Here is a 16,719-nt window from a genome sequence, read left to right on the forward strand (position 1 = left end):
CACTCGCTACCGCTCACGAAGTGGTGTTAACACATGGTCCGCTTTACTCACTGGAAGAGCAATTAATTTAAATGAATGCTCAATTTAGGTGGACAAGAGAAGCAGCCGATGCCGGACACTGTGTCGTGAACGTACCGCCTCGATGTTAGTTATTACACTGACCTTAAGTCGCAGCTGAATGAAGGCACGATACCACCGGCACCGGCATGGTGACTTTTAAACTTGCAGTATCTACAGATGACGTTGCTTTGGCGAGCACCTGACAAGTGAGTGGGATATCAAAACCGTAGTTTTTGCATTAAACCAGATAAACTGCAAAGAAGCCAATAGACTGCAAGCAACTACAGATCATCAAAGCGAAAAGCTGAAAAAGGCCCGTCTTTTCCAAAACTACTGGTCCTTGCAACAGTCACCGTGCCGGTATACTGCAGTAATTACGGGCTTGTGTTAACACGTAATCCTATTAATATAGGACCTTGAAAATGCGGCAGTGACAAAACTTCCGTTGGATGGCTGAATAAATACATCAATATGGTAATAGGAGACGACGTGTTATCCTTTGTTCAGAGTAGAGAGTACATCTGGTTCAGCGCTACAAAGAAAGCTTTCAGACGAAAGTATCATTCCAAATGCCAACAGACAACTTGACAAAAGTTTTGGATAAGCTGCGAAATGATGCGGCGTACAGAGTACATACTGCTTGCGGATTTACATAACGATCTGCCTAAAATGTCTCAGTGAACTTTTTTTTACGTGCCGATTTAGACAAGTAATCTGTCATCGTTGTCAAAGCTTGTCGAATATAATTTAATTTGCTGTTTCAGTATGCTCACTTATTTTTGTTATTTGATTTGTTTAATTACTTACTATCTTTGATTTTCGAATGCTTCGTACAAGATTGTTATTCCGTATTTTCCTTACTGTTCTTGCATTCGATAAGGTATTCGCAAAACGTTTTTATCTTGATGTACGTACTATTGAGCACAAAGAGTGGATAAAGAAACGGTATTGCACCGTTTTCTTTTATGAACACACAATAGCCGATAGGCATTAGGTGTGAAAACGGCGTCCGACAATTTCTTGAAATTGTGGAAGAGGCCTAGAAGTATTTCTTGATTCCCTTCTTTCCTCCAGCATTCTTCGGGGCGGCACGAGCAACAGCGGGTTGAGCAGCCAGGATCTGCGGGGCTCCGACGCCGGGTGGGACGTAGTCAGCAGGGGGCGTGTCGAAGAGGGGCTGGTCAGTGTACAGGCGGGAGTTGGCAAAGTTCTCGTACGAGGCGAACCTGCACCGGAAGAGGAAAGAAGTTTAAGCGAAGTTGTTGCATGAGTAGCACTCAAATTTATTACTATTATTATTTATTAATTTATTAGACAAAGTTATTTAAAATAAATATGTAACCAAATATGTTTCAAAAACAGTTTACGATTCCGAGAAAAAAAATTATTTTCAAAATATTAATAAATTACAAGCTTACTTTTGGCAGTCGACGTTGAAGAAGTAGTCGCAGATGAGGGTGACCTGGTTGAAGACGGTGCTGTTGACGCAGAGATAGCTTGTCTGGTTGCCGTTGATGTCTCAGCGGTGGAAGACTTGGCACTGCGCCTCCGTGTCGGCGTAGAAACCCGGCTGTTTCTTGCTTGCACAGCTGAATCCCGTCTGCGGAATGCTGTTGTAGCTGGGGTACTGGTTGGACTCCCGGTTGGCCAGGATCGCCTGCACTTCCGCCGCGTTCAGCGCCGGCTTCAGAAGGTCCCACACGAACTGCTGCTGGGCGGCCGCCATAGCGACAAGACCGAAGAAGGCGATGGCTTTCATCATCTTTATTATGGCGGAGAAGTTGATGGAAACCGGGAAGCAAGCAGTAAAGGAAAGTAGAGCAGGTGGTGTGGTAAAGTGTTTCGGCAACTGGCATTAAATAGTCGCAGTCGAGGAAATATTATGGTTTTCTCCTGGAGGCATATTAGGCTCAGACAGAGAAGTAATTTTTCTGAACGTGAAAATCTGGCAGGACGCTAGTAGGTGCGCTAACTTAATGACTTTCTAGCTGCATATTTAGTTTGATGGATGCGTTACCGGCATAAATCGTTGCAAATTAGACAACATAATGAATATTTTTACTCCAGTTAAATATTGCCCCAGTGAGACAGTTTTTCCAGACTGGTTTTCGGTAAACTGATGAGTTAGCACAGAGTAACTGGCAGACAATTATGCAACTTGCCATTATGTGTGATCGTATCGCTCGACTCATTTAATGTGAATATTAATTATTCTGATATGCGTCGAGTTTGTTTGTTCTGATATGCGTCGAGTTTGCCGGAAACATGGTCACTGTATCAGCATTTTATGCAGTCATAAAATTGATACGCAGGAGTTATACTGACATATTGTTGTATCTAAAGATATATTGTAATTATACTCTGTACTGTGAGTAACTTATTAAAAGATTTTATTAATTTCGACTTGTACAAGCAGTGTCACTTAACACTTAGACAAAGGTTTCCAACAACTAGAATGACGGTTATTGCTCAGCAATAACAGTCGTTAACGTGCGATCGGAGGCTTTCTTGTTGCTACGCAAAAGGGGGGCAACCGAACTTCCTATGGCATTTCAACTTTCATGTGACATTAGAAGTTCGAGGGAATAGTTCGCCTTTATGGTGTCTCATCGCGGACGGTTACATAAGCGGTAGACTGACGAACTTGGCCTTTCAGTTGCCAAGTTCGGACATCAGTCTGCACTTCACCACCTCCGTTGATTAACCCCATTTCCGGCAACTATTCTGGTCCGAAGATCGCGAAACGTTAACAAGTAAAATAACTCTTTTAGCTCTGTAGAACAGCCGACAGTTCCTAAAACAGAAGCCGCGTTTCCACGCTGAATTTCTACACTAATACGTTGCCACGAGAAATCGGTAGCTTGCGGTTACTCTGTTTGTTCTGTGATACGTCGGCCAACTTCACTGATGAACTGACGGGTGCTAACGCCGCAACTCCCTGTAGTTTCGAAAGCCACAGGCTGGAAAAAATAACGATCAGTCAGCTCCGCGTAGTTGCTACTCTTTCGGTTTTCTGCATCTTCTGCCGCCGATCCTGCTGCTACAGATGACCCGGCAACGTATGACATGGCGATTGTGTCGCAAACCGTCACATCCCATATCAAGGGTTGGCCATTTTTCCAAGGGAACAGTGATAGTCCATCTGGCCGCTTTCCATTCGATATACTTAAGCCAGGAGGCTCCAAAATTGTCGGCAAATTTGCTAATCCCAGGCTGCGTTGAATCACGCTATTCAAACTCGTATGTCGCCTGAAACTCCCCTGACTTTTTAAGCAAGACAAGCCATGCAAGCCGCAAAGCATCAACTGTTTCCAAACAGCGACATTTATGCTCCTTGCAAATCTTTGCCCCCATACGCAAAGCAACGGCGATCCGTAGACCAGCGTCGTCTAGCAGTGTACCAAGGCTAGCAACCGGCAATGCAAACAACAACGCACTGGCGTCCTTATAGAAGCAGCCAGCAGACGAGCAGAGGTAATAACGTCGGCGTATTCTTTTGAGGCTTCCAGTTTAGCGGCAGTCAGCATATCCGACCACAAACGTTGTCTGCACCGATCTTCCATCGCAGGAGTAGCTTTTCCCGTGCTTTCTTCCCAGCGTAATTCAACGTCTGACCGGGGCAGCAAATAGATCGGTCGTCGGGGCAGCAGCGTCTGACCGGTCGTCGGGGCAGCAGATAGATCTGTCTGCAAAAAATGGCAGTGTATCATTTAGCCAGCACGATCAGTTCATGTAGCTGCGTATCACTGTGTATTGCCGTTTAAAAAAATAATCTGATACTGTATTTACACAAGTTTAAGAGCCACCAAAATGGCGGAAGCCGTAAACAATAGCGCGCGGCTTCTTTGAAGTTCAAAAAAGCCGTCGGGTATTCTGCGCGCACCCGGACTTTTTTCTGGCTCTTAAACTTGTGTAAATACAGTAATAAGAAAATCAAAAGGTATTAACTATTCGCTAGTCACAAAGGTATTTTGGTGATTCCGTACTGTATAACGAAGAACTGCGTCCTCGCACTCTGGCCGGGTCCACTATATCTCTCACAACCTGGTCACCCAGGCAAATTTCCACCAAGGCACTCTTTAAAGACCAGCGCATCACTGCCGAATCATACCAACACCACGGTTGATCCAGGCTAGGTGGAAACAGCGTCCGCGTCGGCTTGTCGTAAGAAAAACATGCATGCGCAGCGCAGGTATTACTAGCCGGATCATTGCGAAGCAGTTTAAAGTCCCGTACGGATGATAGGCGCTCGGCGTAGTGACTAATGTAGCCAAAGTCAACGGTGAAGTGGTACTCCTTGACGGCGTCGATGATCAGTCCATGGCGAATCAACCCAGCGCTGTCCAACACATCAACGGTGCCGTATCTCCAAACACCTTCATAGAACATCGTAATGCGACGCTGGTGTGGGCTTGATCAAGGCGAAAGTGTTAATGATTTAACAAAATAACAAACTGAACGATTAAGTAACTGACAGGATTGTTTATTATTAATCCAACAGGCGCTTACAAGTTGGCGATCCTTATAAAAATAACCAGCTAGCTGACCTTTGAAACACGATCGCTGTCGGATCTGTCGTTTGACATCTAACAGATGCTGATCGCTACATATCACGTAAAGTTAGATACAAGCTGTGATGTACATTCATAGTAACTGCAGCCGCTAGATTTATCGCAACATCTTTGGGAAATCTTGCTTGTATGATTTCATTGCTGTGACGTGGTCTGAATGAATTTGCCGCCATGCATAAACTGCATTCAGATGACTGTGATGCAATAATGCGGTGTATCTCTGTCACGTTTACGTTACTTGAGCCTTGTGAACCGGAAGTAAGGAAGGTACAATTTATATGTACTTGTTTGCCGGCGCCCAGTTAAAACGATCAGCGCCATGCCGCGTTGATTTTAAACGTTATATTATGTGTTTGTGTCATACCACATATCAAGTCTCAGCTATTACTTTATATTGATTATGCTTTATGCATAAATAATAATTATTTGCATGCCTTTCAGTAACTCGAAACTATTTAAAGCGTGCAGCTCATTACGAGGCGGATATAGATGTCTAAGCAGCCATACCAAAAACACCAATACAGGTGTATTCGCCTATTCGGCTTCGTAGGCCGGATAACAGCAAACCACGTTGAGCTCCGGAAGTGCAGGAGTATTAATGTTGTACTATTCTTTAAATACATTAACAAAACGTAGGACTACTGAACGCGACCCACGTGACACGCAGCCTCCGGCACTCGCGAAAAGCATAATAATAAAGTTATCGATAATAGTACCAGTTAGTTAAGACAAGATAAACAGTTATCCTATTTGGTCGATTGTCTTGTTTCCGGCTGCGGATTCAGGGCGCAGTTAAATTTGATTGACAACAGACAAAAAATTCATGGTCGACTGGCCGTCCGGCGCTGTAGTCCCCCTCACTTTCTGCGCCAACTGCTGCATCGTATCGCGGAACTGATTAATCCCATCACTGCCCTTCCATCCGCCCACCGTCTCCACGACATCCACGATTTCCTCCTTGGGCACAACGCGTCCAATCACCGCGGTGCCCTTCAGCATCACCGCCGCCCCCGCCTGCTCCAGCATAATGGCGTTTAGATGTTGGTCGGCAAACATCGGCCATCCCACCACGGGCACCCCGTAGGACACCGCCTCCAGCGTGCTATTCCAGCCGCAGTGGCTGACGAAGACCCCCGCGGAAGGGTGCTGCAGGACGCGCTTCTGCGGCGCCCACGGCACAATCAGGTACGGAGCGCTTGGGTCGAAGTTGTCGGCGGTGGAGACCTTGTACTGTGCCGGAAGGTGTTCCTGGAGAAAGGGGCGAAGTGCCCAGATGAAGGGGCGCTTGAGAGCGACCAGGGCTTCCGCGACCTGGACGATCTGCTCGGGCTGGGGCACCGCGACGGTCCCGAAGGAAAAGTACACCATATTATCAGTGCGATGACAAACTGGTAAGGGGAAACGCGGCTTATGTAAGTACAATGGGAATTACGTAACTCGTAGTACTGAATATGTCCTGGATAAACGTACTACTACGGTTGTATGTAAAAATTCGAGAAGGTACGATCTGTACAAACTACGACAAAATCCCATTTCTGGAGCCATGTTTTTCCAGCCTGCGAAGACTGCACTGTTAGCAAAGCTATAGGCGCATTCAGAGATTTTCTTTTACCGGTATGTTCTATTCTCTGTTTTGCTAAAGGAGTAGAAAAAATAAATCAAGTAGCGTCAAAACTTAAAGTACATAAAACCAGGAAGTTACAGAAAAATATACCAACGAGCAACTGAGCGCAGTCATGTAATAAACTTCGATTTTTTCAGGATATCGATCTCTAAAGTGGCTACCGATCACTTCGGCCGTTTTCATTTCGGCCGCGCTCATTTCGGCCAAAGTTTTTCGGCCGCCATTCACTTCGGCAGTGATTCACTTCGGCCGTCATTCATTTCGGCCGCCGATCACTTCGGCCACAGTACCTTTCGGCCGACGCTCAGTTTGGTTTGATTTACAAGAAAACGATACTTTCGATATAAGTTTGTCGGAAACTTAAAACCGTTTAATCAAAAAAGTGATAGCAAATGGCCGCGTTCATACCATTTTGCACGCACAATTTGAGTGAGCAATTCTTCCAGTGTTACGGTCACTATCATGTCTCCCTTTGATGACCCGAAGTCACGACGCCTACAGGAAAAGTACTGAAAGCTAACCGTAAGACACCAAGAAACATAAAAAATAAAAAGAAGTCTCCATATTATCATGAATCATCTAAGGATAACCTAAGAATACCAATGACAACAAAAATAATCGAAGAAAACCTAAGAAACCTAAGAAACCTAATAAACCTAAAAAGGTGTCTTCCGTATAACCTAACCGGCAACGCACACTGGGTTTTTCGTTTCGCCCGTGTCTTTAACTAGCTGATTCTCAAAGCAGTGCTAGTGGACTGGTATCCTGAGATCACCGCATCTTTTGAAGAGCCTTTGTATTTCTGCGCGGCAAACGTATCCGTACACGACGAGCGGGCCGAAAGCCTGCGAGACGAAGGATAGGCTGGAGACAGCCTGCAAGGACATTTCTATGAACATATAATGTCTTGGTGTTGTTATTGCTGCTCTACAACTTTTTCGTGCGTTTTCCAGAACTGCAAAACAGCTGCAGAAGCTGTGCAGATTTGCGATAGTTTGATTGAACTTTGGTGCTGTCTGCAGGACCTTCAGTAAACTTATGCCGGCACCGTTAGGTTGTGATGTCATACTGTAAGAGCGTGGCTGTGGTCTTACGGCAGTACGAAAACCAGAGTGACAAAATAAATCCAGAAAGCACGATAGAGTATGAAAATCAGAAAGGGAAGGAAAACGTTTATGCTGGACAACACAAGCTTTCCTACTTGGTACGCTGGTAATTCTTTCTGGCTTGTCATGATCACTTATGTTTCGTTCATGTCCTTTTTGTCTACTGTGTGCCTTGGTCTCCTTTTTTTGACTAAATTATCACTTCATTTACGCAAGCCCCGTTAAATTATATTCGGAATATAGGTGGTAGAAAACAGCTTACGCTGCCCTTCAGTAGCATTTCTAAATTTGCCACTACTTTACGAAACATTAAACATAAATAGTGACGGACACGTCCGATTTGAAGGCAAAGTTGTACGGTTATTGTTTTTAAGCAATTTATCCGAGGCGCAATTCAGAAGACGACTTGGTAAGCAGCAAGTGATGAACCAATATGCAAAGGTCACATGTACGGATTTCAAAGGACGAGAAAGTAGTAAAAAACTGTTTAAAGGCATGTGCGGCAAATAAGTTCAAAACAGCGTAAAAATAACGATTAATCGTCAGATCAATGCTGTGAACAATGAACTGCAGCAATCATTTTTTCAAAATAAAGCGACGTTAAAAGTTCCGTGGCCAGGAAGGAGGGAAAGACAGCGAAAGATCGCAGCCTCTTAACACGAGTCGAAGCCGGTATTTGGTAGGTAGAATCCGTCGGCACCGCACAACGTGTTACCCCAGTGTTGATACCACACTGATGACTTGTCCTTGATACGCTTACACTATCCGTAAGGCGTAATGAATATCGGGTTTTAGCCACTTTAATAATACTCAGCTAAGAACTAACAAATAACAAGTAAACATGAGCTTATATAACGGCCTAAGCCGGAAATAACAGGACATCCAGGGAAACGACCTAATATCAGACAATCACTCATTGTCAGTACATCTGGCTCACAAGGGCATGAGAAAGGCAAAAACATGGACTATGACCATAGAATAAACGCACACATGACCATAGGTACATGACCATAGGGAAAAACATATATGACCATAGGTTACATTACTACATGAGTAATCCGGTTATGTAACATTGCCCCCTTCCCAGACGTCGCAGGTCCCTCAAGACGTTAAGTCCGGTTATTCGTACGGTGCAGCGGAATGAAAATCCGTCCCTCCTCCTTGTCCGGTGGGTTAATCGCTTCATAGCCGGGATCCTCAGGAGCGCTGACGTAGGTCACCGGTTCCGCTACCACAGTCGGGCGACGATGTCTCCGTTCGGCCAAGCGATTCGAAATCCGCTTCCCGCATCCAGCTATCGGTCCACGACACTGAAAGATGACCAGCACAATCAGCACTAGCACTACGACCGTAGTGATCGACCCGAACATCGTTTTGAACCAACGTATCTTAGACATTAGGTCAGGTACACTTGCTGACTGCTGTACGTTCTGAACGAACGATTCCACGTTCTCCACTCCGTTATGCTCCATCGCACCGGCCAACTGGCCAAGCAATTGGAACGTCATTGCATGCTCCTTCTCGGCGGCTGCTTCCAGCAAAGCCCCAGAAAGGTCAACAGTCTCCTGGAAAGGCGCGAGTAACAGCTGTCGGTCAGCATACTGCACCGGCTGCACTGGTCGCCAATCTCCGTCTCTCCAGACGTGAGGAATCCCACGGAAGTTCACCGTATGCGATTGCCAGTAGCATTCTTGCCACTTAATCGCCGTGAATCCGTCGCGAGAAATCGTAAAGTTTCCCGAACGAGGTTGTACGCCGCAGTAGACAGTGTTCTGCGCTTCGAACGTCAGGTTGAACGGTCGGCACTGTCGTAAAATGCCCATGCTCCCGAATCTCTCCAGGCTTTGACACTCTGTAAAGTGCATAGCACGCGCAGCCAAAATCCCGCTCACTTTCGATAGTGAATGCAGATTTTCGATTTTAAGTCTACTTAACCGACAATCGACGGCGTTAACCGCCTCCGCGATGTGGTTTTCTTGTTCCACAACCGAGTCCATAATCCATTGCAGATGCTCCGGTAGATACTGTTGTAGCGTCATCGGGGGTTCAGTGGTTGCGCCTTCCGCCTCCGGCGTCTTTCTTCCGACAGTTGTTGTAGCCACTGTCACGGGCAACGGCATTACGGTGCGCGATGATCCCGACGGAAATCCGGGATGTGTCCCACCCGCGAACCCCAGCAAGTTCCTTTTGCCTCTAAATGCCGAATCTTTTCCTCCCCTCCCGCGACACTGCCTCCGGCGGTGTAGTTGAAATCCTGGAACAGGATCTTCTCCGCACGCGTCAGCACCACCAGCAGCATACTCGTTTCTCCGACCACACGGAATGCCTTTGTTCCGGTCTGTCCGCACAAGCGCGCCATTGCGCCTAGAACAAAATCCATTTGCCGCGCAGTATCGCGGATTCGCATCACACCGTTGGTATCGTTATACAATTGACCGACTCGCCTGGTCAGCCGAGCCGTCTCGCACGGTCTCTGCGTTTGCGAAATGTCGTTCCATACCACGGTCCGGTGTGCCAGAATCGCGTAGCCTACGGTGCGATCCGTCGCTACCTCACCGACGATACTCATAATTGGGCACGTTTTGCACTCCTGCTCCAAGGTCAACTCCTCGAGCTCACAGTTGTATGTAGTGTACGTTTTCGTAGAGTACCAGGCTCCTTCGCCCTTCGGCTCTGCTGTAAAAGACCAGACACTACCACGCTTCACCATTGAATTCACACCGCATTTGAACGTGTTAGCCATAACCCAACAATCCCCCGCTGCTAACGGCTTCTCCTTGGAGGACTTCGTCGTGTCCCTCCAGCCAAGAAATCCTTCCTCGATGTGCAAGGTCTCGTCCCAGGCCCGACAGCTGAAGCCTTGGAACACGGTCCGGGCTTTATCTTCTGTATAGATGTCATACTTGACCGGGGTGAACTTGACGGACGACATGTTGGTCCGGCATTGCTCGTAGCGCTCAAAACTGACGACACCGACATGTCGTGGTGAAGAGCAGTCGCAGACAGCCACCTCCAGTGCTGCGACTAAGGGCATAAACAACAACACCAACAGCAGCAAGCCGTAAAAGTGCTTGTATGAGCATGGGTCATACCGGTCCGGTGCCCTGCGCTCACGGCCCGAACGCCGCTGTTCCGTTTCCGAGTTTTCCCGAGTCACCGGCGCGAGCATCTCCGCCTCCGCCGTTGTCACTACCTCAGTCACCACAGGGACCTGTACCGCTGGCACCACAGGGACCGTAATTTCAGGGGCGCCCGCCAGGGTGGTAGACGGCTCCTCTTCCGCCACCGTGTCCGTGACTTCCTCGTGGTCCACCAGTTGCTTGGGACGCGCGACAGGAATCCATCCTTCGCCGTCCTCATCCTCGGAGTCAACGAACATCTCGTTGCGATCCTTGAACAACTTCATCTTTGACACGTGGGTAACGAAAACGTTCCTTCGCTTCCGGATCCCGCAAGTTTCCACTTCGTAATTCACGGGCGACGTTTGCCTAAGCACTCGGTAGGGCCCATAAAAACGACTCAGTAACTTGGTCGCCTTACCGCGCTTTCCGGCAGGGTTGAACACCAAAACGTAATCCCCGTCTTTGTACGTCACTTCCGGGTGATCGTCGTGGGCGTGGAGGTAGTTCTGCTTCCCCTCAATGCGCGCATTCGCCTTTGCATGAAGCGCCTCCATCCGCTCTCCGACATCATACACGAACGCATCCGCCACCGTTGGAAAGGCGATGTCGACCGGCAGCGTCGGCTCCCTTCCGTACAGCAGCTTGAACGGCGATTCTTTCGTCGTGTCGTGCTTACTGGTGTTAGTCGCGAACACCACGAACGGCAGCACCTCGTCCCAGGTGCGCTGCTCAGCGTCTATGAACTTCGACATCATATGCGCCAGCGTCTGATTGTACCTTTCGCACGAGCCGTTGGTTTGTGGCATATATCCGCTCGTCGTAACGCGCTTCACTTCCAGTACCTTGTAAAGGTCGCTTGTCAGCTGATTGACAAACGGTGTCCCCTGATCGCTCAAGATCCTCAAGGGAAACGAATGCTGCAGAAACACTTCAAAAACCAAGAATTTCGCCACTGTCATCGCACTCTGCACCGGAAATGCGCCTGCCAATACATATTTAGTGAAAAGGTCAGTCACGACCAATATATATTGGTTTCCACGCTTGGATCTGGGCAACGGCCCCAGAAAATCCATGGCTAACATCTCGAACGGCCGCTCTGGACAGAACGACTGGATCGGTCCGGCCGCCTTCGTCGTTAACCGGTTCCGCGCCTGGCACGGTGCACAAGACGCCACATACTGCTCCGTAAAGTTGATCGCTTGAGGCCAGAAGAACCGCTTCCGCACTCGGTCCCAGGTCCGGGCAAAACCGAGATGTCCTCCCATCGGGTCATCGTGGCAGAACGCCAGTACCTCAAAACGTAACGTTTTCGGAACGGCTAGCAGTAATGTTTTTCACCTTGACTCTTCCACTCGCGATAGAGCAACCCGTCCTTCACGGCGTAAACTTTCTGAACGCTCTTGACCGAGTCCATCTGCTCCATCACCTCCTGAATCCAAGGGTCATTGGACTGTGCCTCCAACATTGCTTGCGTGGTGGGGCCCGTCTCCTCACGTACCGCCATCACTGCCAGCACACCGGTTTCCGTAGCTGGTGGGTACCGAGACAGACAGTCTCCATCGGCATGCTTCGCTCCGCTCTTGTGTCGAATCACCAGGTCGAACTCTTGGAGTCGAAGTGCCCAACGGACCAAGCGACCACTGGGAGACTGAATGTTCACCAACCAACACAAACTATGGTGGTCAGTGATGACCGTCACAACCCGACCTAACAGATAGTAACGAAACTTATCTGCGGTCCAGACGATTCCCAAACACTCCCGCTCCGTGGTGCTGTAGTTCCGCTCCGCGGCGTTCAAGCGGCGGCTCCCATAAGCCAGCACACGCAAGACACCGTCCGCATCCTGCTGCAGAATGACCACTCCGATGGCGTATCCACTGGCGTCCGGGTGGATCTCCACCGGTCGCGATACGTCAAAGTGTCCAAGCACCGGCGACGAGACGAGACGGTTCTTCAACGCCTCGAATGCCCCTTCCTGCAGCTGCTCCCAGACGAACGGCACGTCCTTCTTCGTCAGCTCGTACAGCGGACAGGCCAGCGCCGCATAGTCTTTGATGAAACGCCGGTAATAACCGGTTAAACCGAGAAACGCACGCACGGCTTTAAGATTTGCGGGAACCGGGAAATCGGTAATGGCACGTACCTTTTCAGGGTCGGCCACCACGCCTTCCCGCGTCACCGTAAATCCCAGTACGTTGACTGTCGCTTTTAGAAAGTGACACTTCTCCGGTTTGAACATTAACTCGATCTCCCGACATCGAGAAAACAGCGCCTCCAATACTTCTTCATGCTCCTCCAACGTAAACGTCGCGATGATCACATCATCCAGGTAGACCGCCACGACGCCCCGCACGATGAGGTCCCCCACGATTGTTGTCATGGTACGCTGGAAGTACGATGGAGCGTTCTTGAGCCCAAAGCACAGTACCTCGTACTCGTAGAACCCCATTGGCGACTGGAAGGCTGTCAACGGCTTCGACTCCTCCGCTAATGGCATCTGCCAGTAACCGGATACCAAGTCCAACGTGGAGATATACCGTTTGCCAGACAACGCCTGCAAACAATCGTCCACACGCGGCAGAGGGGTACTTATCAGAAATCGTTATACTGTTAACACCCCTGACGTCATTGCACAGGCGCCAGCTACGCCCATGATCCTTCCGCGCCAAGACAATCGGACTAGAACAGTCACTGCGGGACGGTCTAATCACCCCCCTTGTCAATCATAGCGCTAATTTGCCGGTTAATCTCCTCGACTTCCGGCGGTGCATACCGGTACTGATTCCGAAACTTCGGCTTCGTACCCGGCATCAGGTCAATACGGAACGGCTCTACCTTAGCCTGACCCATCTTACGGCCCTCAGTATGAAAAAGGTCACCGTACTTCTCAATCAACTTAGTTATCCGACTCACCCCGTCGGTCGTATCAGCGTCTCCAATGTCAAAATCCGAAACGGGACGGCGTGGCCAATCGTACTCCCACATCGCCAGCTCATCCTCCGGTACATCCGGATCGCCATACTTCATAAGCTGATTCACTCGTGGCGTCGTCAGCATGGATCCCTGATCCGCGGTCATCCGGGCGCACAGGGCCGCCGCCGGCATCATGACCGCATCCCGGGTGTGGCCGCAGGTATCCGTCACCACCGTGTCACCACATCCCCCATGCGTGACCGTGGTACCATCCTGTCCCACGTACAAGAGCGCCGCATTGCACACATCCACCAGCCATCCGGGTTGGCGCAGGAAGTTGCATCCCAGTACGCACTCGTATCCCTCGTTGCTGACATTGTCAAAAACACAAAAAGCCACCGGCAGCTTCTGGTTTGCTACCGCAACATCGAGTACGATCTTACCCGTTGTACGGATCGTACTCCCGTCACCCAGTTCCACAGGCATCATCAGTGGATCCGGCATGACATCCAGCTTCCTCTCCAGGAAACCCCGGTTTACAACGGAGAGGTTGGCACCAGTGTCCACCAAGGCACGTGCAGCCTGTCCGTTCAAGGTCACATCAACACACATGTGCGTTCCGAGCACAGCGTGACGGCCTTCGCCCCCATCTCCAGGCGTACGCATCATTGTGTAGAGAGGACGCTTTCGTGGAATCTTTTCCCACAAGCCGAAGGAGTCCTTGCCGATCTCATACTTATACGGTAAAAAGTCACCGTCGCGAAGCGGTCGCAACTCTTTATCGCAATGAAACTTGACACCCACACCGATCAATTCGTCTTCATCTTCCACTTTGACTTGCAATAAATTATTAGCTTGCACACCGACGCTAACTGTACTGACCGTGTGTAAGCCGGCGTCCGTTTGCGTGCTTGCATGCCGTGCATCTCCATTCACTGAAGCGGTGCTGTCAGCTGATCCACGCCGATTACGCGTTTCACACACCGAGTCGGCATAAATGCTGATCGTATCGGACTCGTCGGTTGACTGCACTTCGTCCTCCACCTCGGCCTGATACACGCGCAGCTCATGCGCCGCAGTAGTGTCCAAAGGTCGGCTTCGGAATGGCGTGCATTCAATACAACCAGGACACGTACCTGCTGACAACGCAACCGGGTATCCGTCTAGCATACGGTACACATACCCACACGACGTTGCCCCATACGCCGCACAGCCGGCATCCGCCCCGGACATAGCGGCCAGCGTGGCTGCCGCCTCCCATGTCGGGTCGTCCCTGCCTGTACGGTCCAATGCGCTTCCGCGCATCATCCGGAGTCCCGCCCTCGGCGCAGCTCCCTTGGCATCTTTAGCCCGCTTCGGACAATCCCGAAGCAAATGTTCCGTTGATCCGCAGTTCCAGCAGGACTTATTTTTACGTGGTGCGGTCAATGCGTTTCCGGTTCGTGCCGGTCTCGATGCGTCGCTGTGGTTGGAATCAGCAGCGGTTAACTTAGAATGAAATTCTGGCTTACCGCCACTTCGACGGAAATGGTTGTTGGCACGCTGATCCGCCGCCTGCTGTCGTTGGTTGGCTTGCTCCTCCCTCCGTAAGGACTGCGCCGCCTTCTGCAGGTCCGCGAAGAATCCTTGAGGCGTCTTGGCTGCGGAGGTGACTAACATCTTGTCGATCTCCGGGTAAAGTCCGTTCCGCAGCTTCAGGAGGACGTCCAGGTCATCCATTTTGAAATCGTATTCATAACATAGGTCAACCATGTCATTGTAATAATCTTCAACGGATTCGTTCTTCTGTAACTTACGCTGAGAAATCTTCAGCTTCAGTTGCAACTTCCAATCTTCAGTCTGGAAGCGTGCCAGGAGGGCGTCCCTGAAGGCCTTCCACGTCGTGTAGGGCTTTGTCCCGTCCTCCGACACAGTGTTGTACCACTGACCCGCATGGCCAGTCAAGTACACGGGGACTTGCGTCAGCTGCTTCGCATCGTCCCACTCCAACGCCTGCGCCACCGTCCGGAACCTACGAACCCACTGCGCAACATTCTCACCGGCTTTCCCGGTGAACACCGGCGGTCGCACGTCCGTCGCTACCGCAAGCGATCCCATCACGTCCGCCAACTCCCGGGCATTCACAGAGAATGCCGGAGCCTGCCGTCCACCTGATACGTCCAGCTTCGCCATCGTAGTCTCCACAGGCGGCAATTCGTCCACAATCGGTTTATCCTCGTCGTCCGAAAATAGGTTGCCCAGGGGGTCAGTCTCCCCCTTTACTGACATAAGACTACGCCCACGAAACCACCGTACTAAAGGTCACGGTATTCAAACTGCTTTCGGCACCATCTAAAGGTCCCGTGTTCTCCACGGTTTCGGCACCAAATGATACGCTTACACTATCCGTAAGGCGTAATGAATATCGGGTTTTAGCCACTTTAATAATACTCAGCTAAGAACTAACAAATAACAAGTAAACATGAGCTTATATAACGGCCTAAGCCGGAAATAACAGGACATCCAGGGAAACGACCTAATATCAGACAATCACTCATTGTCAGTACATCTGGCTCACAAGGGCATGAGAAAGGCAAAAACATGGACTATGACCATAGAATAAACGCACACATGACCATAGGTACATGACCATAGGGAAAAACATATATGACCATAGGTTACATTACTACATGAGTAATCCGGTTATGTAACATCCTTATGGTAGTTTTTACAAGGGCACTTCATGCCTGTCTTGGCATGTGCTCCTCCGCCGCCACGCGGTTCCATGGGTTGATTCCTCCGCGGTTGGCACTGACCGGATACGCCTATAAAACACCATGTGCTTGCAGTTGCATAAACAAGAATAAGTACTGTACGGGACTGCCTTTACATCGGTATTGGCACCATGCCGCAAATTTTTTAAAGTTAACGCAAACGATTTCCCAGTATGGTCTGCGGCAAATAACCTATATTCTTGCAGTTCAATAACAATTGAAAGCTGAACAGTAATTAAAATTATGTTACATGAAAATGACAGCAGTATGTACGTTCTATGCAGTATAACTCGTCAAATAGCATTTTACTGTGAAATGCGACTTTTTAATTATAGGTGCTAACATTTAAAAAATGGATGAGCTTTCTTGCATAAAACCTTTCTAGATTCTGAACTTACCACAAACAGCAGAAACACTGCGGCCAAAGCGAAAAGGCAAAAATAAGAGCGCTGCATGATTAACACTGTTATCAACGCAAACTTAGCAAGTAAAATGGAACAATTTGGAGTTCGATTTTTTAGTGTGAGTTTGTGTAGGTTTCTGAAAGGCATTTTATACACCAGAGTTTAT

At 49.1% G+C, this 16,719-nt stretch overlaps 3 protein-coding genes and 1 pseudogene across 4 annotated transcripts; all 4 read right to left on the reverse strand.

The window, feature by feature from the left end:
• Positions 1 to 886: 886 nt before the first annotated feature.
• Positions 887 to 2,046, reverse strand: LOC129597896 (U-scoloptoxin(01)-Er1a-like; annotated as a pseudogene).
• A 3,098-nt stretch (positions 2,047 to 5,144) lies between these two features.
• LOC129597913 (uncharacterized) lies at positions 5,145 to 5,999 on the reverse strand. Its single transcript, XM_055495619.1, has one exon. The coding sequence runs from the start codon at positions 5,997 to 5,999 to the stop codon at positions 5,424 to 5,426; it is 576 nt and encodes a 191-aa protein (XP_055351594.1). The 3' UTR covers positions 5,145 to 5,423.
• Positions 6,000 to 8,145: 2,146 nt separating this feature from the next.
• On the reverse strand, positions 8,146 to 11,748 carry LOC129597891 (uncharacterized). 2 transcript variants are annotated; one of them, XM_055495593.1, is made up of 3 exons: positions 9,806 to 11,748; positions 8,781 to 9,725; positions 8,522 to 8,671 (listed from the first exon to the last, which is right to left on the reverse strand). In XM_055495593.1, the coding sequence occupies exons 1-3, from the start codon at positions 11,746 to 11,748 to the stop codon at positions 8,656 to 8,658; spliced, it is 2,904 nt and encodes a 967-aa protein (XP_055351568.1). In that variant the 3' UTR covers positions 8,522 to 8,655. The 2 variants fall into 2 exon arrangements, with proteins under 2 accessions (XP_055351567.1, XP_055351568.1); XM_055495592.1 differs by having other exon boundaries at positions 8,146 to 9,725.
• A 53-nt stretch (positions 11,749 to 11,801) lies between these two features.
• LOC129597890 (uncharacterized) lies at positions 11,802 to 16,664 on the reverse strand. The gene is made up of 3 exons (XM_055495591.1): positions 16,548 to 16,664; positions 13,397 to 16,200; positions 11,802 to 13,037 (listed from the first exon to the last, which is right to left on the reverse strand). The coding sequence occupies exons 2-3, from the start codon at positions 15,662 to 15,664 to the stop codon at positions 11,802 to 11,804; spliced, it is 3,504 nt and encodes a 1,167-aa protein (XP_055351566.1). The 5' UTR covers positions 15,665 to 16,200; positions 16,548 to 16,664.
• Positions 16,665 to 16,719: the final 55 nt, after the last annotated feature.

This window comes from Paramacrobiotus metropolitanus, unplaced genomic scaffold, assembly GCF_019649055.1.
Source record: "Paramacrobiotus metropolitanus isolate TYO unplaced genomic scaffold, Prichtersi_v1.0 Parri_scaffold0000111, whole genome shotgun sequence".
Taxonomy (NCBI): Eukaryota; Metazoa; Tardigrada; class Eutardigrada; order Parachela; family Macrobiotidae; genus Paramacrobiotus; species Paramacrobiotus metropolitanus.

What these genes read in the sequence shown, in the direction of transcription:
- LOC129597913 (XM_055495619.1), bottom strand. Translation starts at nt 5,999, where the DNA reads ATGGTGTACTTTTCCTTCGGGACCGTCGCGGTGCCCCAGCCCGAGCAG.
- LOC129597891 (XM_055495592.1), bottom strand. Translation starts at nt 11,748, where the DNA reads ATGGGAGGACATCTCGGTTTTGCCCGGACCTGGGACCGAGTGCGGAAG. An exon ending in GAGACGGCTCGGCTGACCAG is followed by an intron (nt 9,726 to 9,805) that starts GCGAGTCGGTCA and finishes ATTTTGTTCTAG; the next exon opens with GCGCAATGGCGCGCTTGTGC.
- LOC129597890 (XM_055495591.1), bottom strand. Translation starts at nt 15,664, where the DNA reads ATGTCAGTAAAGGGGGAGACTGACCCCCTGGGCAACCTATTTTCGGAC. An exon ending in ACGCTGATACGACCGACGGG is followed by an intron (nt 13,038 to 13,396) that starts GTGAGTCGGATA and finishes GATTGTTTGCAG; the next exon opens with GCGTTGTCTGGCAAACGGTA.